Source organism: Cydia splendana, chromosome 1 (genome assembly GCF_910591565.1).
Source record: "Cydia splendana chromosome 1, ilCydSple1.2, whole genome shotgun sequence".
Classification (NCBI taxonomy): Eukaryota; Metazoa; Arthropoda; class Insecta; order Lepidoptera; family Tortricidae; genus Cydia; species Cydia splendana.
In genome coordinates, this window is record NC_085960.1 from 26,716,054 (window position 1) to 26,741,999 (window position 25,946).

The following is a 25,946-nucleotide window of genomic DNA, read 5'->3' on the forward strand; positions in this document are numbered from 1 at the left end:
GTCGGAAACGGCTTTTCGGTACGGCTTGGTAACGAATGGTCGGGGAGTCGGCGTACTGACGTCGCAGTACAAGGGTTCAGGGCTACCCGGGAATGGCATTCTTACCAAGCGCAGGGATGACGAGGTCAAGTACTCGGCAAGCTCGGGGTCAGACACTTGAGATCTAGCTAGGTCGGCAAGATCGAATGGTATCGCCAGTTCTTCAATCCGAGATAAGGTGTCGGCCACGACATTGTCTTTGCCAGATATGTGCCTTATGTCGGTGGTGAACTGGGATATGTAGTCCAAGTGTCTAAACTGCCTAGGCGAACAGTTATGTTTCCTCTCATGGAAAGCAAAACTGATCGGCTTATGGTCAGTATAAATCGTGAAGTGCCTCGCCTCTAGCATATGCCGAAAATATTTAATACCCTCGTAGATCGCAAGCAGTTCGCGATCATACGGCGAGTATTTGGTCTGGGATGGACTCAGCTTCCGAGAAAAGAAAGCCAACGGCTGCCATACCTGGTCCTGCAGCTGCTGCTGCAGTACTGCACCCAGTGCCACGTCTGATGTGTCTGTGACCAACGCCAGCTTAGCCCGACAATCGGGATGAGCAAGTAATGCTGCGTTGGATAGGCTTTCCTTGGTCTCGTTGAAAGCCTTCAGAGCATCGCCGGTTAGGTTGATGGGTTTGGAACCTTTGACTGCTCCACCCAGGAGTGCGTTGAGAGGTGCTTGGATTTGGGCGGCATGTGGCAGAAATCGCCTGTAAAAGTTGGCCATACCCAAAAATTTCCTCAGCTGCTTGACGTCCTTGGGTGGTGAAAAGTCGCGTATGGCTTGGACTTTCGTGTCTAAGGGTTTGGTACCGGTCTCAGAAATCAGGTAACCTAAAAAAGTTACCTGTGGAGCCCCAAAAACGCACTTAGACACGTTGATAACCATGCCGTAGTCTCGGAGTCTGGTAAAAACTTCACGTAGGTGCTGTTTGTGCTGCTCCTCGTCTCTGGAAAATACTAAAAAGTCGTCCAAGTAGCAGTAGACGAAGTCCAGCCCGCGTGTCAGCTCATCCACGAACCTCTGAAAGGTTTGGCCTGCGTTCCGGAGTCCGAATGTCATGAACGGAAACTCGAACATACCGAAGGGTGTAGTAATGGCCGTCTTCGGTATGTCCTCCGGACATACAGGTATCTGGTTGTAAACCTTTACGAGGTCAATGGTACTAAAGACCTTACAACCAGATATGCTGTGGGTAAAATCATGCAAATGCCTGATGGGGTATTTGTCAGGGACGGTACGGGCATTGAGCTGACGGTAATCACCACAGGGGCGCCACCCATTATCTTTTTTAGGCGCCAGGTGCAGTGGTGAAGACCAAGGGCTCTCTGATGGTCGTGCCGTGCCGCTAGCCAACATACCTTCAAACTCCTGCCTCGCCAGCTTCAGCTTGTCAGGGGCAAGACGTCTCGGAGCGCAGGATACCGGGGGACCTGGAGTGGTGCGAATGTGGTGTTGTGTATTGTGTGGTATAGTGCGGTGTATGCCAGCAGGTCGTGTGATCTCAGGATATTCCTGTGACAATATTTGATGGTAGCAGGAATCGCTGCCGTTCATGACCTTTACAGAAAATATATCACTAGTATTAACAGCAGAAACGGCATTAACGTATAAACTAGTGACGTTATCTATAATACGACCTAGCCTCTTACCACCACAATCTACAATTAAATTATAGTGCGCTAGAAAATCCGCCCCTATAATCGGTTTAGTAACCGTAGCTACCACAAAACGCCACGGAAAGTCGCGTCGAAGTCCAAGGTCCAGGTTGAGATGCGCGTAACCGTAGGTTTCGATGGGTGTCCCATTGGCTGCGGACAGGTTGTACCCCGTCGGTGCTCGACGCTCGTGCAGTAACGACTTGGGGAAGACGCAGAGGTCGCTACCGGTGTCGACCAAAAACTGCAGCTTCGACCTTCTGTCGGTGACAAACAGGCGACGCGATGTGACAGGGCGGTCAGGAGTCGCCATTACCGACTGCCCATGGCATTTCCCGACTTCTTGTAGTCGCAGGGTTGTACGCACTTGTTAGCGTTCTCGCCATGTCTTGAATGGTACCAGCAGATGGGAAATTTCCTATAACTATGTAATTTTACTTGGAGATTTTAATATCAATATGCTTGATACTGGTAATAGTAATGTAGCAAAATTCACAAGCTTTCTCGATTATCTGGGTATGAAACAAGTGGTGACAGAACCTACGCACTACTCAGTTGACAATGAGACTTATTGACGTGGTATGTACAAATGCACCTGTCAGCGAATTACGGGTTTCAAACATAACGGGTTCTCTCGGCCACTGTATGGTAACAGCCACCGTGCCAATTAAAAAACCCAAAACAATCCCGAAATTAATTACGTATAGGCCAATAAAAGAAATTGATATTGCAGAATTTGATAGGGATTTGCAGTCTATACACTGGGAATCTATTTTGAATATCCATTCGGTCGAGTGTATGTTAGATTTATTCAATAAATTATTAATAACGTTGTATGATAAGCACGCACCAATGAAATCTTTAACAATAAGAAAAAATCGTAACTTGCCCTGGATAACTAACACTATTAAGGTAATGATTGAGAAACGTAATGAAGCTCATTTGAAATATAGGAAGTCCAGAACAGATAGCAGCAAAAAATACTACAATGACTTAAAAAAGCTTGTTGTTAAGAGCATTTTTCATGAAAAACAATCTTATTATAATACCCAGATAAATTCTCAGTGTAGAGACTCGAAGTCCCTATGGAAAAATCTTAAAAAAACGGTATTAGATGACTCTAATAGCCGACAAGGTCTCTCTGATCGTTTTAATGACCCTAATATGATCAATGACCACTTTCTCAATGTTCCTGGTTGTGATAGGTTTTCGCTGTCAACAATAATGGACTTTGAGTGTAACCGATTTGGGGATACAATTTTCAGTCTTAAACCTGTCGACGAGCAACAGGTTGGAAAATATATATTATCTGTTACAACGAATGCGGTTGGTGTTGACTCTATCTGTAGGGACATGGTTGTGCTCACATTACCCCGTACATTATCTGTGATCACAGCTATTATTAATAGGTCAATTCTTACCGGTGAGGTGCCTGCTATCTGGAAATCTGCTTTGGTTACTCCATTGCCTAAGGTGGATAATGCATATGAACTTAAAGACCTTAGGCCAATAAGCATATTACCATTCTTATCTAAGATACTAGAAAAAGCTGTTTACGATCAATTATACCAGTATGTAGAGGACACAAATATCCTACCTCAAGTGCAATCAGGCTTTCGTAAGGGAATGGGTACCATAACTGCTCTAATTGATGTCGTTGATAATGTTCTTTCTGAACAGGATTCAGGTAAGGGTACCTGTTTGGTACTTTTAGATTTTTCGCGCGCTTTTGACTGTATAAATATTGCCTTGCTACTCTCAAAACTGAGTTACTATGGAGTAGACTTAAAGTCATTAGCTTGGTTTAGTAGTTACCTTGGTGAGCGAACGCAGTCTGTCAAACTGTATAACGAAAATGGTACTCCATCGGTTTCTGACGCCAGATCTTTAACCCGGGGAGTCCCCCAGGGCTCTATACTTGGTCCATTGTTATTTATTATTTACTGTGCAGATATAATAAAAAGTATTAATTACTGCAAATACCACCTATATGCTGATGACGTACAACTGTACTTTTCAACCCGTCCTAGTGATCTAGCCGAATCAATTGACAAAATAAATGCGGATCTGGAAAGTATATCTACTTGGGCAGATAAAAATGGATCATTACTGAACCCTCTCAAATCCAAGTTTATGGTATTAGGTTCTAAATCACAAATATCAAAAATTTTGGATCTTGACCCAAAGATAAAAATAGGAGGTTCATTAATAGAACGAGTGGAGGAGGCTAGGAACTTAGGGCTCGTGATCGACAGACAGTTGCGGTTCGAAAAACATGTGAATGAGTTGGTCAAGTCGTGCTTTTTTCGCCTGAAAGTCTTATACCAAATTCGAAACCTCTTAAGTGAACAAGTACGTAAGACTCTATGCGAATCACTAGTTCTCTCCAAACTAAATTACGGGGACATAGTGTATGGGCCACGTCTTCAAGAAAAAACTCGTCGTCTTATACAGCGAGTTCAGAATGCCTGTTACCGTTTTTGTTATTCAGTCACATTACACTCACTACTCACTAGGAGTCACATTACACCGCATCTAAATAAGGCTTCAATACTTAATATGACATCTTGCAGACACCTACACCTTGCAAGTCTTTTATTTAGTGTCCTGAACGACAAAAAACCGGAATATTTATATTCGAAAATACATGTTTCTTCATTCCACAGACGACATGGCACTAGATCCACCAGGCGTTGTCTTTTAGAAACACACCCACACAAAACTGTCGCTTTTACGGGCTGCTTCCGGTATCTCGCAACCAAGTGCTGGAATAATATCCCTCCACCATTAAGATGTCTTAAAACAAAACAATCCTTCAAGTTTCATTTTAAAATATACCTTTTAAATAAACAAAATATAGGAATTCCGCACGGGTATCTGGTTGCAGATTACCGGATCTAGTCTGTATATACAAAATACTTTATGTTATTGTAGGCCGTTTTTTATTCCTCGTCTGATATCATACTATACACTAACAGGCACCACACTTTTACACAATCCGTAGGTACTAAGACAATGATTATTATTTAATAGGCAAGTTTTAAATATTTTTGTATTTTTATATTATTATTATTATTTTATACATCGATAATCGAGACGACCAGTCTGGCCTAGTGGGTAGTGACCCTGCCTGTGAAGCCGATGGTCCTGGATTCGAATCCCAGTAAGGGCATTTATTTGTGTGATGACACAGATATTTGTTCCTGAGTCATGGGTGTTTTCTATGTATTTAAGTATTTATATATTATATATATCGTTGTCTGAGTACCCACAACACAAGCCTTCTTGAGCTTACTGTGGGACTTAGTCAATCTGTGTAAGAGTGTCCTATAATATTTATTTATATTTATTTATTTAATCTGTCCGTGATCTGGGTGCTGGCAGAATCATCAGTGCTTCACCCGAAAGAGTGGAGCGTATTGCTGAGCCAGAACCCGTTTGTTTTGCTGCAACGCACACAGCACTTTTACCTATTGATACATCTTGTTCCTGATTCTAGTTTTAGTTTGATATTGTTATTGTTTCTGTTTTTTCTATCAATGTGTGTATTGTGGCAAGCTAATAAATGGTTTTATCTATCTATCTATCAACTGGACTGGGACCTGGTGCTGGAACGACTCTGCCTTTTGGAGCGGCTGGGATTCCTTGAGCGGGATCTTCCTCCTTCACGGTCCATCTTCAAGGCTCGAACCTCTCTCCTGAGCGCAGCTATCTCCCTTGCCAAGGCGTCACTACTGGAGCCAGGTTGCTCGGAGCCTGCAGAAGCGACGTGCGACGAACAAGCGCAGCGTGGGCCGATGTCGTGGACCCTGTCAGCAAGGTCTGCGATAATGTCCAACGAAGCATCTGGATGCCCTGCGAGGACAGTTTGGATGCTCGCGGGTAATCTGTTGGTCCACATCATGCGTAAAACGTCGTCCGATATGCGCTTAGCTGCCAGAGCCTGCAGGTGACGCAGGAACTGAGACGGCTTACGGTCTCCCAGCTCTTCGTGATGCAGGAGTTGCTGGATCTGTCGCTCGGTGGTATCGCTCAGGCGACTGATGAGTTCGCTCTTCAGCTTAATATACTTGTCAGTTGCCGGTGGATTGGTGATAATATCCCTGACCTCCTTTGCAAACTGTCGATCCAACTGGCTGACGACATAATGAAACTTTGTCAGGTCATTGGTGATGCCGGCTATGTTGAACTGACCCTCGACCTGCGAGAACCAAATCGCGGGTTCCTCCGGCCAAAATGGTGGAAGTCGTACTCCGACTCTAAAAACTTCGGATGACGGAGTCGTTGTTGTTGTGGAACCGAGCGGCGCAGTTGTGACGGATGGTGCAGTGGGAACAGGCACTCCCGCCGGTACTTGTGTGATGGGCGACATAACGGTATTTCCTTTGTCTATTTTGCTCGACACTTCTACGTACGGTTTTCTGATAAAATCCTCTTGGTACTGTGTTCTTCAGGGGTCACCAGTATGGGGATGTAGATAGGGTGCGTGACGTATCTCAGCCACAGTAATCCAAACGTCCACTTTCTCCAATAAATATTATTACAACACAGAAGGAATGTCCAAAGTTCGGAAGATAGAAACACAGAAGGTAAAGTACGGAAGAAATATGGAAATAGAAATAAAGCGTCAATACAAGGCAAAAGCGATAGCGAACGTAATGCGTCTAGCGGTCACAAGCGACATGCGATTCGCGTCAGTAATGTGCATAGACTGAAGCGGGGCGCGGCGATGGCCGGCCGGCACAGGAGCGGGTCTCAGAACCGGCCGCTCTGAACAAAGGAATGCTATCACGGTGCGCGTGTGCATTGCACCCGACTTGTTGGCAACGTCAAGAATTGACGGACGATATGTAAATATAACGTGTATATTATTATTGTGTAAATGTAAATAAATGTATAAAATGTATGTAAATAAATATGTGTATATATTAATATTATGTTTTATATAAGTGTATTAATATTAGTTAAGTGTAGTGTAGGTATAAGAGTAGGTATAAGTGTAAGTGGGAAAGTAGCCCACACTGCTTTCATAAGTAATAGTTACTGATTTTTAAAAAGCGTTTTACAATTAAAAGACATGTCAAGATCGCTTACCTTCTTTCTAATGCAAAAAAAACGAAATTTAAGAACTTAACAAAACCAAGCAGATATATGACAGACGCATGCGAATGCGCACGTCGCTCTGGTGTATGAGCGTGACAGAGTAATATTGGCTATGTCCTGCTCTTACACCGCACCGGAGCGGCGTGCGAATCCAGATCCAATGTGAAGACCGCCTAGGGTTAGACCAAGAAAAGTCTGCAGCGATTTTGATAGCCCACGCAGTGCAAGGGTTATTTATACGTCATAATTTCATAGAAGTTTGACGTTTAAGATGACACTTGCACTGCGTGGGCTATCAAAATCGCTGCAAACTTTTCTTGGTCTAACTCTATCTACGCAAGTATTCCTTAGTAGGTATGAAGACGTCACGTATTGAAGGACGCCTTTCAATAAAAGCTGTAATCAATCACTATCAAGTTCAGAAGGTTCGCAAAAAAATCTTTACAAATTCAGCCGAATGAAACGTAGGTTGACAGATCTTTGTAATGACACTTGCCATTCTGCGACCGGCCAAGATGGGTATTGTAAGCAGCATCTGGTTTTTATGGGAGCGTCATATAACTTTTATTGATTACACGTCTGATACCTATGAAGTTGCCTTCGTAAAAGAATCTTATTTTTTAGAGTCTGGCTACTGAAATATTACACAAATGTTTGGCGGGAAATTCAAAAAATCTTGGGCTGGTCACACTTTGTGTAGTAGGAATTATAGTTTTGATACTAGAAAATATTTTTGATTTTCTGTGCACACATAAGGTACCTAAGGATATAAGTTGTAAACATTGCAGTTTTTCGTTATACAACGCTACACGTCGACTTCGCATATTGTTGTAATTATTTACGAGCTTAAATAATAGTTTGCGAACCTCACTCAGTATAGACATTATTAAAATTATTTAAAATAAACCCCTTATAAACCGCAAACAATTTGAATGAATGACATAAATTGACAACTGACTTTTAGCTTTTTTTTTTAATCATAGACAATTGGTGATACAACAACGAAATATCTGTTAACAATTTTTGGCTAGCCAGACTCTATATCTGCCTATTTTTATTTAATTTGGTATAAGTAACTATTCAAGTATTAGGTCCTTACCTATGAAATTGGCGTTTTTGTTCATAGATATAAGTCTGATCCTAGTTTTTTTTTTTTTACAAAAGTACATACACAATTACAATAAAACTACAGTGCACTCAATAAACAACGATTTTACATACAATTAATTGTTATTTTTTATTGTTAAGTGTTCAGAATTAAGCCTTGAAAATAGGTCTTTTCATGTGCTGTCGGTTCGAGTATTAAAATTACTTATATTTTTCTAATGGTACCAATTTTCAAGAAATGGAGATATTGAAAACATACCTTAAAGGTGTCAAAAATTACTGGAAAAATTCTCCGAACAAAACGCCAATTTCATAGGTAATGACCTAATATTAACTAAAGTGTTATTCTATGGAACTTGCTAACTATGTAAACAAACCGCTATATTGAAATTGTCTCTGAAAGATGAATTTACTAGTGACTTTTGTTTACATAGTTAGCAAGTTCCATAGAATTACACTTTAGGTACTTGTGCCTGACATACAATAAACCTATTTAATTAAATCTCAAGCGCCCATAGGCTGTTATTGTTGATTAACATCAGGTGGGTCGCTCACTTGTTTGCCCACGTCGTGGTATTAAATTAATTTTAAAATGAATAGGTTAAACTTCTATAAGTTAAATGATTTAACCTTTTGAACGCCAGACGGCGAAGGAATGCCTTGCCCCGGACGCCAGGCGATAGCGATTATTTAAGGGAAATTGAATTTTACGGAGTCCCGCGTAAGTCCTAATTGCATTGGGGAAGCTGACGACTGTAGCCGTCCCTGGCGGCCTTGGAAAGCCTGTGTCTGTGGCGGTCAAAGGGTTAAAAAAAGCTCTGCTTTAAATTCAGCTAGTAGTAAATAAATATACAGGCCCCAATTTCACATCGGTGGCAGGTGCGACAATTGTAAAACATCACTGTTGCTGACGTCACAGGCATCCATGGGCTACGGTTACCGCTTATTTTATTATTCCTGTTTGCCACAATCATTGTATTATTAAAAAAAACTTTATTATATCGGAAAAAAAACAGATATTTCTCTTGCTAAGTTTATGACAATTGTCACAAGAAACACGACAATTGTCACGAAATTCCGACATATAAGTAACTCATTTCCTGTAGTAATCGTAGCCCATGGATGCCTGTGACGTCAGCAACAGTGATGTTTTACAATAGGGTATTTTCCTACTAGTCAAATCAGTTACTTTTTTAGAGCTGTCAAAACGATTTGCTAATATGGAATTTATATGAAACATTACATCGTGACGTTACGGTCAACTCACCTACTTTTTATATTTCTATCCGTTTTATTAAATAGAACTTGTGTTTAAAAATAACTCTTATCTGTGTTTTTCTAATAATTATCTGGTGCTTTATTTCATGCATGGTGTAAAATGATTTATTTTAAATACAGTATAATAACCCTATTGTCGCACCTGTCACCGATGTGAAATTGGGGCCAGTCATGCAAAACCGTTCTATTCAATGCCTACACATTTTATTTTTATTTTTCCGGACATTTTACGTGCAAAATCGATATAGACTGAAAAATACCCAAAACCCCTTCTAAATTATTAGGGCGAGCGAAGCGAGCCCTATCACTATTCGACAATCTATGCATTCTTGTGGTACACTTTACGGAAAAACTACTGCACTGTTAGGTTTGAGATTTAACATAGTAATTCAAATTGATGTCTAGATGTGTTATCAAACATAAAAATATCATTTTATAAACCTAAAAAAATAAAATAAAGGAATAATACTTTGTATTACTACTAACGCCATCTGTTGGAGAAGTGATGAAATTAACATTCTTGCTAATGTTAAGTAATTATTTGTTTTTCTGACAGATGGCGTTAGTAGTAAAAAAATAATAATGGACATTCTTACACAAATTGTAAAGCCCCACAGTTAGCTCAAGAAGGCTTGTGTTGTGGGTACTCACTCAAACAACGATACCTAATGTGGTGTTTTCAATTTCAATATCGTCGATGGTGCTTACGCCATTAACAACGATGAATACAAAAGTGGCTTAAAATTTTGGATTCCGACCCACCGCGCTTCGCTCGGATTGATTCCCAATTTAGCAATTAAAAGTTTCTGTGAATACTGGAACGGAACATTCAATCTTGCTGTATATTCACTAATGAGCACTTAGGAGAGTACGAGTGTGGTTTGAGAAGTAGCTTGGTTCGATAGAAATTCAGGATCTGGTTTTAGCTGGCAGAAGAATAAAAGAATGAGAATTAGATGTAGCCATAAGCATCTCAAGTGAGTGAGTTCTTCACATTTTTCATAAGGCTTAGTTTCATAAAAAGTATACAACATTCCTCAACTCATTTGTTTTCAGGTCGAACCAAGTTACTTATCAAACCGCCCTAGTAGCACCCAAGATAGAGCTGATGCTGAACCCTGGCAGTACCTAGTGGAGCTCGGATTTAGTGCAACATAGACATACGCTGTTTTGGACATCCGACTCGTCATGATGATCACTTGGTAGAGCAGTACCCAATATACCTGATGCTGAATCCTGGGAGTACCTTGTGGAGCTAGGGTTTTATACAACATAGGCACACGCTGTTTTGGTCATCCGACTCGTCTTGATGAGTACTTAGGAAAGTAGTACCCAAGATAGAGCTGATGCTGAACCCTGGCTGTACCTAGTGGAACTCAGGTTTGGTGCAACATAGGCACACGCTGTTTTGGTCATCCGACTCGTCTTGATGAGTACTTAGGAAAGTAGTACCTAAGATAGAGCTGATGCTGAACCCTGGCTGTACCTAGTGGTACTCAGGTTTGGTACAACATAGACATACGCTGTTTTAGACATCCGACTCGTCATGATGATCTCTTGGTACAGCAGTACCCAAGATAGAGCTGATGCTGAACCCTGGCAGTACCTAGTGGAACTCAGGTTTGGTGCAACACAGGCACACGCTGTTTTGGTCATCCGACTCGTCTTGTTAAGCACTTAGAAGAGTAGTACCCAAGATAGAGCTGATGCTGAACCCTGGCAGTACCTAGTGGAACTCAGGTTTGGCGCAATATAGGCACACGCTGTTCTGGTCATCCAACTCGTCTTGATGTGCACTTAGAAGAGTAGTATCCAAGATAGAGCTGTTGCTGAACCCGGGCAGTATCTATTGGAACTCAGGTTTGGTGCAACATAGGCACACGCTGTTTTGATCATCCGACTCGTCTTGATGAGCACTTAGGAGAGTAGTACCTAAGATAGAGCTGATGCTGAACCTTGGCAGTACCTATTGGAACTCAAGTTTGTTGCAACATAGGCAAACGCTGTTTTGGACATTTCACTCGTCTTGATGAGCACTTAGGAGAGCAAATTATACGTGTGTTTATATGCGGAGCAGCGTGATTACCGCCAGTAGGTGTCCAGACGGGATACTTTTTCGCTCAATTGTGTGGTATGGCCGCAAAAATAAATTCAAGGACATTGGCTCGCTGACCCAAATTATGTAGGAAAGCCAGTTGGCTTCCTTACAAAAAGTACTGGGCGACCGTGAAGGATGTAATAAGCGCTTATGAAATTGTATATTACGTGTGGATGATATTGGCAATTTGATTTTGTCGTCTGGACACGTTTTTAATGGACAAATTAAAAGCTGTAACAGACAGGCGTACCGGACAGCGACTGGGGTCCGTTTAGTATATTTCGACTCGATCGAACATGGATCAAGCGTCGGACTGGATCAAAGTCGCGGTCCGGTACGTTTAGGTAGAAAAACTCCGCGAGCCCTTACAAAGCTCTGCTTTTTGCTAGTTTTATAAACTTACTAAAACATTCAACTGGCGATTTTCTTGCCACTTCTCTCGTACTTATTACAAATTCTTATTTTTTTTTTGGGTTTGTTTTTTTACCAAGAACAATTCTTAATTTATTGTTGTGTAAACCTGTTTTCAAAAAATAAGTCAGCAAGTTAATGTTAACTTACTTACTGCCGTGGCGCAGCGACCCGAAGTGGATCTTGGCCTCTGACACTAAGGAACGCCATGCTTCTCTGTCTAGCGCCGTTTCTGTCCAATCGACGGCACCGAGCTCGTTCAGATTTTTCACGACCTCATCGCTCCAGCGGTACCTAGGACGCCCAACCGGTCGTCGACCATCCGGACGGCCCGAGTACCTACGCTCTCCAAACCGCTCGATCTTCACCCATATATACGGACCACGTGCCCGAAACATCGGAGTCTTGAGGCTTTCGTTTCTCCTACTACCAACCAACAAAGTTAATGTTAACGTTCACCCTTAACCAATACTGAACAAGATTAGGAATATGTACACTGACTGAATACGCGTCGGAAATTTCACGAAACTACCATAAGCTTCAAGTTGTGTTCGCTGAGATGAAGTTTCCTCGCATGGTTGCGCGTTGAATGAATGAGTGATGAGCTGACAAAGATGAGGAATACATTCAGCTATTACGAATACCTTTATACATTTTGACCCGTGTAATGCCTGTAACGAAATAGAGGCATTACACGGGTCAAAATGTTTACCTACATTGTACTTATATAGGTACAGTAACCTAGACTGCAATATGTATTAACTTGAATTATCGCTGGAAGAGTAAAAACAAAAAACGTTTTTTAAGCGTTTTCACATAACAAGGTGCAATTTTTCCGCAAATTGTCTTTAGTACTTCGTTGTGAAAAATTTAATTACCTAGGTATTTAACTATAATGCCGTCCTAGATCATATTTTCATATAGTGCATAAATTAAAAAATAAAAGCAAATTTCTTCTGAATAAAGAACATTTTTTTAAGATAACCTCTAGATGCACTAAACTGAAATAATCTTCTATTTCGTAAAATATTATTTCTATAAGTACCTAATTATCAGTGATCGTACATTTTCCAGCACTTTTAGTGCAGCAGAGTGGTGTTAACGGAATTGGTATAGATAATTTCAACTGAAATGGTAAATTAAGGTTAATATTAACGTAATTAACGCTAATTAATCATTAGGGTTGAAATTATTTATACCAATTCCGTTAACACCACTCCGCTGCACCAAATCGATTCGCGTGGTGTTAACGGAATTGGTATAGATACTTTCAACTGAAATGGTAAATTAAGGTTAATATCAACGTAATAAACGCTAATTAATCATTAGGGTTGAAATTATTTATACCAATTCCGTTAACAACACTTCGTGCACCAAAAATGCTGGAAAATGTACGATCCCTGCTAATTATACTACTAATCTCATGAAGTCACGAGTGTTCTAAATAGAAATGTCATCCTTAGTCCTAGGTAAGGTATACCGGGTGTGGCCTATAACACGAGCAAATAATTAAAACATAGATTGTACTCCTCAAACGGTGACACTTTTGTTCAACAACTTTTATAGATTATGAAGTATTTAGACTCCCTATTTTTCATACAAAATAAATATTATCTTCAATAGGCGCCATCGCCACGCCATATCATTGTGATTGACGTTGCTTGTCACGCCTTAAACATAACAAAATTCGCAATACATTGCGTCGTAGAATAAACTTTAAAGTATATTAAAAATCAAACCACAAGTTATTTTTAAAAGTCGCTGAATAAATGTTGGTCAGTATGAGGAGTACAGCCTACAGTTTAATTTTTTGCTCATATTACAGGCCACATCCGGTATACACGGTGCTTAAAAAATAACTGCATTCCTGTTGCCAGGGAGGCTTTGGGATTAAACTGAGCAACTTTTACTATGGGACCAACCCCGAAATCGCGAAAAAACAATTTACCGTCCCATAGAAAATGGACCAGCCAAAATGTATGAAACAGCCAAATTTTTATTCGCGATTTCGGGGTTGGTCCCATAGTAACAGTTGCTCAGTATAAAACCTCCCTGGCAACGGGAATGCAGTTATTTTTAGCCACCCTGTATACATATACATATTATAATAAGGAATCTGAAAATGTTAATGAGTACCTAGGTACTTTTATATAGCTCTCGCACGAAACATGGGCAACGCCGGCGAATGAAGGCATGAGTCGGTACCTACCTCGTAAAAAGCTTCGAGATACGAGCCATAAAGATTTCGCTAAGCACGTACCTTCGACGCATGCTCCCTGAGGCGATTTTATACGTGAAAAGGGTTCGTCTACAAACATCGTCTCCAAAATAACGCTACTTAAAGAGCATCTTAAGCGATGATACAGAAACAGGGGGCCGATTTTTGAATTTCGTTCGCTCGATTTCGTCACTCGAAAATCGGTGGAAAACGGCGAAATGCTAATTTTTGAAAGACGAGCGATCGAAATTTGGAAACTATTGGTATTGACCACTCGATTTCAATTCTATTAGTAGAATTTAAATGCCTAGTAGTGGAGATATTATTTAACGAATTACACGAAATCGAGTGGTCGAAATTCAAAAATCGGCCCCCAGGCCTCTATTTTATTTATTACAACACGTAAACAATTAAATACGACAAAACTACTATGACAAACTGTTAATACGTGTAACTGACGCAAATGATCTCAGTTTAGTATGGTTCTGGACAATATGTACCGATATATTATATTTTAATGACATTTAGTCTGCATTTAGTTCATAATCATAACACTAACTAAAACGACTTATTTATACATGGGTAGGTACATAATCCAGGAGTAAATATTCTCTTTGGGTTAGGTTATCTGCGTGAGGTAATAAATCGAAAAAGGATTTAACCGATTACGTATGAGAAAAACTGCTTAGTCGTAATATTCGCTTTCACCATTTAGCTGTCAAGCCATCAAGACGCTCGAGCGGCGCGGCCGTACTTTTATTGACCAACGTTTTCCTGAAGTGCAGGTAAGCGAGCGTATCCGTATATTTTGCCGGATATTTTACCTACGTCAAACGAATAGGAGAGGAGCATGTGCCTCGTGTTGCGAGTGTTGCGATAAAAAATAATTATAGCACATAGAAAGTGAACTTTATCCGGACCATTACCACAGAATAAATAATAGTATTAGGTATAGAAGACTCACTCTCTAACACAACGCGTCTGTTACGATCAGGACAGATATGGCCGCTAGTTGGCGACAGCGCCACGCGCGGCTTATGGCTAGCCACCAAAATTGGTGTGGAACGGATGTACTTGTAGCTACCTGTTGCAAAGCGACGAAATCGCGGAGTGAACGCCTGCCATTACTCGATACACAAGTCATTAGAACCGATTCCGTTATGAATCGACTGACATTCATCAATTTCGGCTTAGTAATTTAGGTGTAGGTGTAGGTACGTGCTGTGCGCCTTTAAGGGCGGAACATACGTTACTTACGTATGTAGGCGGTGGTGACCGAGTGGATATGACGTCCGACTTTCAATCCGGAGGTCGCGGGTTCAAATGGCTCGTAGGTACCAATGAGTTTTTCGGAACTTATAATTATACAAAATATCATTTGACATTTACTACTAGCTTTTCGGTAAACGAAAACATCGTGAGGAAACCTGCATACATCTGCGAAGAAATTCAAAGGTGTACATATGTGAAGTCCCCAATCCGCATTGGGCTAGCGTGGGGACTATAGCCTAAGCCCTCTCGCGCATGGGAGGCCTGTACCCAGCAGTAGGACGTATATAGGCTGAATTATTATATTTATACGTTACGTATACAGTGAAAGTAAATAAATTAAATAAATTTTAGCCCTCTCTTTTAGTCTTTTGCTGTAGTTAGATAAAAAATACGTATATTAACGTGTTACTTACTAAGGATGACTTAAGGATTGTAACAAAATGCCAGTCCCAATCGGATTAACCTTTTCGACGCCGTGTCAAACACAAAAGCTGTCACGCGGACGCCACGACACCGAAGTGTCAAAACTGAAATTGAACTTTATGCATATGCACGTAGGTCTATGTTGCTCTGTGTTCTGTGACCGATTAATCAGTCTTTGGCGTTGAACCTGCGCTGCGGATATATCGGTCACTGGCGTCCAAAAGGTTAAGGTCATGAATACCATATATAATGTTAAATTGGTATTAATTAACTATGAAATGACAAGGTATTTTTTTCAATAATTTTAAGCATCAAAGACTCTTCTTTGATGCGGGCATGATGATGAGGGCTTTGAAAACGTTTTAACCAGTTTGTGTTTTACGTTAAGAAATACCTATCTATCAACGGTAAACTCTTAAAAGCAATCTCATTTAAAAGGGTGTAGCCGGTAACCTGTGTCGTATTGCTTAGCAAAGTGAAACTCGACCCATTAAGACTGCTAGGAATTGTCGTTTCGAAGAAATTGAACGGAAACAGAAAACATTGGAATTGTTCGAGAGTAAGATTGAATGTCGAAAGAATTGTTTTGAGTTTTCATTATAAAAGAATTTGGGTAAGAAAACAATTGTCAATTTAATATAATTTCTTTTGGAAACAATTAAGGCTATAGGTATTTTTAATAGTGATGCAACGAAAAGTGGGTACTTACTTCACGAATACGAATAGTAATCATAATCATAATCATAATAATCATAATAATTTATTTATAAAACCAATTTATACGTCATTAATAAATAATTAGTAATAGTACCTATAGTAATTTACTAAAAAACATGGTACTTATGATAGTTATTACAATAACACAATAAACAGTATAATTATTGCACCTTATACGCAATGAATTCGTCGTAGCTATAAAACGATTGCTCGATAAGCCACTGCTTTAAGCGAAATTTAAAGCTACCCAAGCTTGGAGCATCAAGTATGTTTTTTGGCAACTTATTGTAGACAGTGGGACCCATGACGTGAGTGAGTTTAGATGACTTGGTCAACTTCCGGCCTATACCCACAATATTATCTGCGTTCCGCGTTTCGTACAAGCTTAACATTCTAAATGTTTTAAATGACGCCAGATTCACTCTCACATATACGGCCACATGCAGAATGACTATTGCCGGCAGTGTTAATATGCCTAGCTTAATAAAAAGAGGCTTGGCATGGGTATCGTGGGGAACTCGAGCGATGATCCTCACTGCGCGTTTTTGGAGACGGAACACCCGCTCCCACTCTGCACTGCGACCCCAGAGCTCATCGCCATACTGCAGCAGTGAGTGCACCGTGGCGAAGTAGCGGGTGCGCGCCGCCTCTGCAGACACCGACCTCGCAACCCGGCCCAGTGCGAAGCACGCGCTCCCCAATTTCCCACAAAGTCTGTCTACGTGCTGATTCCATGCCAGGCACGTGTCTATCTCAAAACCTAAGAAGGTTGAGTTGCTGGCTTGTTCAAGCATCTCATCGCCTACCCTGACAGTGAGCGGTCTTGTCGGGCGGCCAGCGAGATTGAAAACAAGGTAATGAGTTTTCTTCAGGTTCAAGGATAGCCCGTTCACATCAAACCACTCGGCCAGCTGTGCAGTAGTTTGGTTCAGTTTTTCCTCAATACTTTCGATGCTCGGTGCAGTGACAATTGCGGCGACGTCGTCAGCATACATCAGAACCTCGGCAGTGTCTATAGACTCAGGCAGGTCATTTAAGAGCAGTGAAAAAAGCAGGTTGGAGACCGATGACCCCTGTGCTACGTCCATTCCCAACTAGCAAAATAGTCGTATAAGAATTGATTTACTCAGCCTGTAATCGTATAACAGCCGAGTTACGGTTGTTGAAGCACCAATATATCGTATAATAGCGGTTAACTCGACTATTTATTTTCGCTAATTAGTGCTATAATCATGTCGTATAAACGTTTATAGCACTATCTTTTAGCACTTTTATTCCACCTTTTAATAAATGCTGAGTTAGCGCTACTAAATCACTTTTATTCAGCATAATTGTTCTATTAAAATCATATAACAGCTATAGATTAGCTAATTGTCTGAATAAGGCGCTTTAATACAACTGTTACTTAACTCTCTTCTCTGTTGCTATAAAAGCCTATTAAAAGCAATCAAATAACCATTTGGCAACAATGCTGCTGTAACAGCGCGCTTATATCATAATTCGGGTAATGGGGTTCAAACCGCTGTTATAGGAGCTGAAGTGTATTTACAGGTTTTATTCAAAATGTATTCAGCTTAGAGTACTTTTAAAGAGTTTTGAACTACATTAACAGCACAAGTCAGCCATGTTGACGTTTCAATATAGTCCGGTGGCCAACTGCATGAAACCCTACCTGACAAAAAAATAGAATAATCCTACTCTGTAGGGGTAGCTGACTTTTAGTAGCATCAACTGTTCTTGGTCGGCCGCGGCTTAATTTGGAAAATTTTGCGCTAATGGCAAAATAGTGGTACAAAAATTCATAAAAAAAACCCCATCGTATAATAGAATGAAACTTGCATGGTAGGATAGCTGCCTTTGAGGACAGCAAAACAAAACTGGTCAACTACATCCTGTGTTGGCAGGTTCTTGTGACCGACCGAATTTGTGGTACCACGTGACAGCTACAATTTACCTCATCGAAAAATAGAATCAAAACAACTGATTGTAATACCTACATTAAATTTGTTGACATATATCTTGGTCAGCCTCACCTTAGCCTGACAGCGTTTTCAGTCCGTCCGCATAAAAAAAAAGTCAATGGCAGCTATCCTACCATACAAGTGACATTCTATTTTTCGATGAGGTAAATTGTAGCTCACTTGGTACCACAAATTCGGTCGGACACAGGAACCTGCCAACACAGGATGTAGCTGACCACTTTTGTTTTTTTGATGAATATTTGTACCCTTTTTTGCCATTTGCGCAAAATTTGCCAAGTTAAGCCACGGCCGACCAAGAGCAGTTGAAGCTGCTAAAAGTCAGCTACCCCTACAGAGTAGGATTTTTCAATTTTTTTATCAGGTAGGGTTTCATGCAGTCGGCCATCGGACTATAAATCCATAAACATGGCGACATCATGTGCTATAAGTGTAGCGGTAAATGCAGTTACTCGACTTATAGTCGAATTAATGAGATATAACAGAAACTAGATCGTGTAAGCAAATTTTTACTTATTTTTATTAATATTTTTTTATTGAAATTTAAGAAATTAGGCGGCCCATGAATATATATGAACCAGTGCCTTTGGTTTTATCAATAAAGTTTTTTTCGCGCTGGGTTTTACTGTATTACGTGTACTTACAGACAGTAAAAACTTATGTACACAATCACGGTAAAAATAAATGTCATGGATGACAGCAGTAAAAAATACTTAAGTACCTTTTTGTTTTATTAGACACGCGAAGACGATTAGGCCTCAAACTTAATCAAATAATTGAAATATAATCGCTTACCTGAGATCGTTTTTAGCACATATTAGTTGAATAAAAGCATTTACTGCACTCTTACACATTTAAAATGCCGAGTAAAAGCAATCCGGCTACCTTTACGAAACATTTTTGCTGAGAAAAAGCAGTGCGGCTGCTTTTATAGAACACTTTTACTGAGTAATAGTAAATTGCTAATGTTTATAGAACAAATAGTCGAGTAAAAGCACTATCGTTGCTATTAAAACACTAGAAGTGCTTTTATCCACTTTTACTCAACTCTTACAGCATCGATTTGCTTCTTATACAGCGCTTACTCGATTTTTATAACACTAAACTTTTAGTCTGTATAAGTGCGCCTTTTCGCGTTGAGTAAACGCTTACAGGACTTTTACTCGACTGTTTTTACACCATTTATAGCACCAAAAAGCGAAAATAAAAACGTGCTCTCAACTTTTATAGCACATAGATTTGCTAGTTGGGTTGAGGCCCCCAGAGGGTCTGACTTCACCCTTCCTCTATCACCTACTACTATCTGAAACCTGTTGCGCAGCATACTCTCAAACAGTGATAGCGGCGCGCCGTTTATCCCTTAATGGCGCAGCTTTTCCGTAATCACGCCATGATCTGCTACATCAAAGGCCTTTGACAGGTCGCAGCACAAGACTGCGACCTGCTGCTTTCTCTCCTTTGCGACCATGATACGTTTTAACAACTCACGAGTCAAAGATGTCGTTGACTGGCCCTCTCTATATGCAAACTGCTTCTCAGACAGGGCACCCGTAGCAGCTAAAAAGGTCGAGAGGCGACTGCTGAGACCCTTCTCTAGAACTTTCGCTATTGCTGGGATTATAGAGACAGGTCTATAGGCATCCATGTCTACCCTTTTCCCTTTACCTTTAAAAAGTGGCGCAACCTTGCTGATTTTAAGTGGAGAGGGGTATCGACCTTCTTTAATACACATGTTAAACAGTTTCGCCAAGCACGTTGCAAATGACCCTGGGGCCATCCTCAACAGTAACATGTTGACGCCATACACATCCTTGGATGGCTTCGGCGGAATTCGTGACGTTATTATTTGGTAGACCTCGTCTGTGCTGAATGTACCAAGTCGCAGAGAGCGGCCCGCGGCGGGGCGCGCAGTATTTACAGAATTTTACGAATACGAATAGCAGCTATGATTGAGGTACCTAGGTAGGTACCTACAAACGTAGGCGCTTAGCACACTGGATCCGATTCGCACGTCGCTCCGATGTGCGGGCGGGATGTCGCTTGAATTACGCGCATAGCGTTGTCACGCTCAAACATAACTTCGTCATCACAAATGTACAGTCAGCTGCAGAGAGAGGTGACCTCCCTCCCCCCTCTGCATAGAAATTTGTTAGCAGAAGGGGCCACTTCTCTCTGCAGCTGAGTGTACATAGTTTTCATTTAACCATTAGGTACCTACATTAAATCAACAGATTACCCCTGGGCTAATTTTTAAACCTGAAAAACTCGCAATGCTATTCTTCAACGGCATTTGATGTAATACTTAATCATACATTACTATTAATCTAATAATAGGTATGATAGAAATTTGGAACAAGCACTGGATAAAATGGAAAACCTTTTTTAAATTACATCGATTATTCGTTACATCACTAGTTTTTATCGAGTTTTATGGGGACAGTCTCTTGAAATATAAAGTAAAAAGAAAAAATACACGAGATATCCTTAAATAAAATATATAAGAAATAAGAAAAGGTTTGCCATGGCGTCAAACAGCTGGAGAGATTTAAATTTCAAAATATAGGAACGCAGTTTATTTAATTTCCAAGAGAAAACAATCTAAGAAAAATTATATTATATTACTTACAGGAGCATAATGCAGGAGAGGTCCTGCTGAAGGTGGATGTTTGCAATGCCTTCAATTCCGTAGACCGGGGCGCCTTGTTGACCCAAATAAAAGACCAAATTCCTTTGATATATAAATTCCTTTGGCAATGCTATAGTTCGCCTTCAAAATTATTATATAAAACTAACGTTCTAGCATCTTCTGTAGGCTGTCAACAAGGCGACCCGCTCGGCCCGGCAATTTTTAGCCTCGCTATACATCCCATTATTAAGAAACTAAATTCAAAATTGAACATATGGTATTTGGATGACGGGACCCTCGGCGGCGAAGCGATTTCCGTCCTCGAAGATTAAAAAAAAATCAACATAGACCTGAAAGAATTTGGCCTCTCGCTAAATTTTTCTAAGTGCGAACTTTTAATTACAGATTCCTGTCCGGACAAGGAAAATACAATCAACCTTTTTAGACAACTCGCCCCTGGTATCAAAATTATAAACAAAGAATCGCTTCACCTCCTTGGCTGTCCCGTCTTAGACCAATCCTTTGAAAATTTCGTTGACACAAAAATTCAAAATTTTACAGCGACATCACATCGCCTGGCCAAAATTAATCTACATTCAGCCTATTCGATCGTTAAGCATTGTCTTTTCGTTCCAAAATTCACGTATATTCTTCGCGGAATCCATCTTTGGAAACACCCCAATTTGGTTTCAAAATTAGACACATTAGTAATTGAAACACTCACATCCATCTTTAACATCTCTTTTGACGAAAGGTCTTGGACCCAGGCTAGCCTGCCCATTAGGTTTGGCGGCCTGGGCATCCGCAAAATTTCTTGTGTATCTTTACCTGCGTTCTTGTCCTCGGTGCATGGTGCTCAAAGCCTTATAGGGAAAATACTAGATCCTTCTATTGGATCTATGGAGGCCGCACACTGCTCCGAGGCCAAGAACGTCTGGTCTATAACCTGTCCCAACACAGACCTGCCTGAAAATCCCTGTTCGCAGAGGCAGTGGGACGAGCCGATCTGTCAACTAGTACGGAAAAACCTTTTAGATACGTCACCTAGTTCAACAGACCGAGCTCGTCTCCTTGCGACTGCAGGGTGGTAGTCAGGGCTGTGGCTGCAGGCGCTACCCTCTCCAAACATTGGGACTTTTCTAGACAACACTACCTTCCGCCTAGCAGCTAGCTTACGTGTAGGGGCATCTACCAATCAGCCACATCGCTGTCAATGTGGCACCACAGTGGACATTCTTGGCCACCATGGCCTCTCATGTGTTCGAAGCGCTGGCAGGATCCCCCGCCATGCCAGTATAAATGATGTCATCCGTCAGGCTCTTGTTAGTGCCAAAGTACCTGCAGTCCTCGAGCCCAGCGGTCTGGCCAGGGATGATGGCAAGAGACCCGACGGATTGACACTGGTGCCTTGGAGCATGGGTCGGCCGCTAGTTTGGGACGCTAGTTGCGTTGATACCCTGGCACCGTCCCATGTTCCAAGCACCAAAGATTCTGCTGGCGCTGCGGCTTCCTCAGCCGAGAGCCTCAAGCGCCGCAAATATGCCGCTCTGGGAAGCAGCTACATATTTGCGGCGTTTGGTGTCGAAACTTTGGGGCCGTGGGGGCCAAGTGCGCGTCGACTGTACAAAAAAAAAAAAAACACAATTCATAATTGTTACAAATTTGCCGTGACTTATTTTTAAAACGTGTTTTTCAATAAAAAGACACATCAAGATTGTTTATCTTATTTCTAATGCTAAAAAAAACGAACTAAGTATAAACAATTTGGATAGGTACCTATTTAAGAAATTAGTACTTATTAAATAGGTAATTATTGGAGAAAGAAATCATTGTGTCGGTTTATTAACGAATGGGCCAAAAACGTTTCCCAAAGTATCACATCCCAAACTATGTTTCCCAAATTATAATTTCCCGAAAAAATGATTGGCAAAACAACTTATCGCAATTTTTCAGTTAGCAATAGTCTTTTTTGGCAAGTTATTGTTTAGCAAATAATTACTTGGACAAGTTTCATTTTACCAAGTATTATTTAGTCAAATGTATCATTATATCATTAAGTATAACTTACTTGCATAAAGGGAGCTGGGACTTTATTATAAAAAAGTCGGTTCTGGCGCTTCGCCGGCCGCTGCCGCGGCACGCTCGCTTCGCTCGCTCGGCTCGCGCACTGAAAGGTCGCAGTTCTACCTAACAATCCTCCTCGCTTCGCTCGTCGTCGTACCTACACCGACCTGCCTTTAAAGAGTGTTATGTTAAACGCTCTATCTCCGCCATTTTCAATTTTAGAAAAAAGTTTTCCAAGTAAAAGTATCCTATTTTGACGTGTTCGTTACAATCTGTTAAAATATATGTCATAATGACACCACTCTCGATGAAAATTTTCCAAGTCCCAGCTCCCTTTAAAACATCAATCTTTGGAGGCGTCTAACTCGGCCATTTTTTATTTTTGAGAAAATATTTTTCAATAAAAGACCTATTAGGCTATTGGCCTAGGCTTATTTTGACGTGACCTACACATTACAATCATTTAAAAATAGTGTCATAGTGACACCACTTTGTCAAAAAAAATCTAAGTCTCAGTTTGCTCCAGTCCAACCAAAACGTTTGCTAAATAAGTTTTTGTCCTAATAACATTTGACAAAGTAAAATCTGGCCAAATGATAATTTGACCAAATAAATTATATGCGAAGTGTAACTTTGCTAAAGGTTCCTTTGGGAAATGAAACTATTGCGATAAGTTTCTTGGGAAGTGAAATTTGGCGAAAGGTATTTGGCCCAAACGAAAGTACACCCATTGTGTCATATAAATATGACACAATATTCATAGGAAATTACAGTAAAATTAACACATAAATTTATGCAAAATTATTCTCTTGAAAGTAATTAAACATAGTTTTACAACTTCAATGCACTGGCGCAGCTCACTTAGTAACGTCATTTTTAGTGGAAAAAGCGGATAATAGTTGACGAAGCTGTAGAAATATTATTTAAATTATACTCGCAGTTTAATAACAATTTAGGCCCGAGAAAGCACAGCTTGAATAGTTCATTGTGGAAAGTTTCCGCGAGTTGTCCGCGGAGATGCTTACATTTGAATTAATTTATGGTCTCTGCATTTTGATTTCACTTCTTTTTTTCTCGGATAAAGTCTCTTCATGGTAGTTGGCAAATAAACTCCGAATGCCAGCCTTAGGTACGTAAATAATATGACAGGAAATTATAACAATACTTTCTACCTATTTATATTTTTCTTAAACGAGTTTCCCTTAGGCATAATGCCCGTTACAGGCTTATTTGTGGGCTAACAACTATCGGTTGCCAGGAAGCCATTGTATTTCAATCATTTAATCACCAGCAAAAACTTGGTCCTCAAAGTTAGTACCTATATTAATACTACCTATATTAATTTTCTTTCCAAGTACTTGTCAAAGAAAACGATTAACTTTTTTGGAAACGATTTCTTTGATTGATAATTTATAACGCGCATCCTATATATGTATATTAACCTATGCGATTTTTGTTTATTCAATTTGTTTGTTTTTTCTTAAATAAGTTATTGATGTCGAGTCGGGTCACATAAAACAGAAGACCGTAGTGCATCCGTCGCCTGTGCTGCGGAACGCGACCCGACTGCAATATTACTCCAGTAAAGATACGCTTACGTTAAACATTAATTAGTAATAGGCAATTTTTTTTTTATTCCTGTTCTTTAGATCATTTTAAGATACTTTATTTTCGAATCCAAAAAACTTTCTGTCCGGAAGTAGGTAAAAAAAAATAGTTAAAAAAAAGAGCCGTTCTTGTTTGTTAAAAATAGTAATAGTATTTTTAGTTCGTAAACGTGACGAAAATAATATTTATAATGAGTCGACAATGGAATCAGTCAAAATATTAACACGGAAAATAACTCATTCAATAAATGGCGGGGCCTCACGGATATACGTCGTGACTTGATATAAAAAAAAAGTAATAATTAGGTCTTTGATTGAATTACCATAAAACTACCTCATTAAGCTATTTATCCGAGAATCCGACATCAATATTATTTGTATCACTTGTATATATATTTACGCCTTAAACATGCTAGAAAAAATGGTTATAGATATAATTTCTTGCAGACTTTGTTCTGATAACGTTCAAAGTGATATTCAATACATAATCACACAAAAATATGGTCAATGTAATAAATATGTGCATTTTATCAAATTCGCTAAATGAAACTACCAAATTTGAACTCTTTGCGCTAATGCTAAGGATTACATTTCCTTGCGGCGCGCGGGGACAGTTTCAATGCGGGCGGTGGCGGGAGTTCGTGCCAAGGACGCGTGGATAGTATGTAGGTAAGTATGTACTTACCTACAAGTTGCTACAAGTGACAGGCCAATTCGAACGTGCGCGGGCGTCTCGCTCGCACCAAATATTTGTGCGGCCAAGTCTGAGCAAAATGAACGCGCGCGTGAATGATAGCTGATTAAAAATAACTGATATCATATCCAATATTATTGGTTGATGTTCAAATTATATTCGTAATTATATACGTCAATTATGACCCACTACAAAAATAAAAATTGCGCATGACTATCTATCGTTCTTATTTAATTTCAGAATGGCATAGTGTGGAGTGGCATTATAAAAGGAATACTTATTATCGTAGTCATTTGACAGTTTTGGTGACACTTTCACATTCTGTCACAGCGAAGTGTGTAGGCCCACTCTTTAATTTGATATTAACGTCTATCCAACAACTTTGTCAGTAGAAAAAGGCGCGAAATTCAAATTTTCTATGAGACAATAACCCTTCGCGCCTAAGCGTCTGTAGACTTTTTTTTTCAACAAACGTATTATATTGACTATTTCGTGCTCTTTCAATTCATAGTTTACGTTCCATAATAAGTATAACATAGTAAGTTCCATAATAAGTATAACATAGTATAATAAGAGTCGACGTGAAATATATGTTTACACTTTTGCACCTTACTCCTTTGCAATAAGGCGAAAAGTACGGCTTTAAAATGAC

At 40.1% G+C, this 25,946-nt stretch overlaps 1 protein-coding gene across 1 annotated transcript; it reads right to left on the reverse strand.

The window, feature by feature from the left end:
* Positions 1-1,196: 1,196 nt before the first annotated feature.
* Positions 1,197-6,228, reverse strand: LOC134798298 (uncharacterized). Its single transcript, XM_063770698.1, has 2 exons — positions 5,300-6,228; positions 1,197-2,121 (listed from the first exon to the last, which is right to left on the reverse strand). The coding sequence occupies exons 1-2, from the start codon at positions 6,067-6,069 to the stop codon at positions 2,010-2,012; spliced, it is 882 nt and encodes a 293-aa protein (XP_063626768.1). The 5' UTR covers positions 6,070-6,228; the 3' UTR covers positions 1,197-2,009.
* Between the last annotated feature and the right edge of the window lie 19,718 nt (positions 6,229-25,946).

What these genes read in the sequence shown, in the direction of transcription:
- LOC134798298 (XM_063770698.1), bottom strand. Translation starts at nt 6,069, where the DNA reads ATGTCGCCCATCACACAAGTACCGGCGGGAGTGCCTGTTCCCACTGCA. An exon ending in CAGAGTCGTTCCAGCACCAG is followed by an intron (nt 2,122 to 5,299) that starts GTCCCAGTCCAG and finishes AAAATTACATAG; the next exon opens with TTATAGGAAATTTCCCATCT.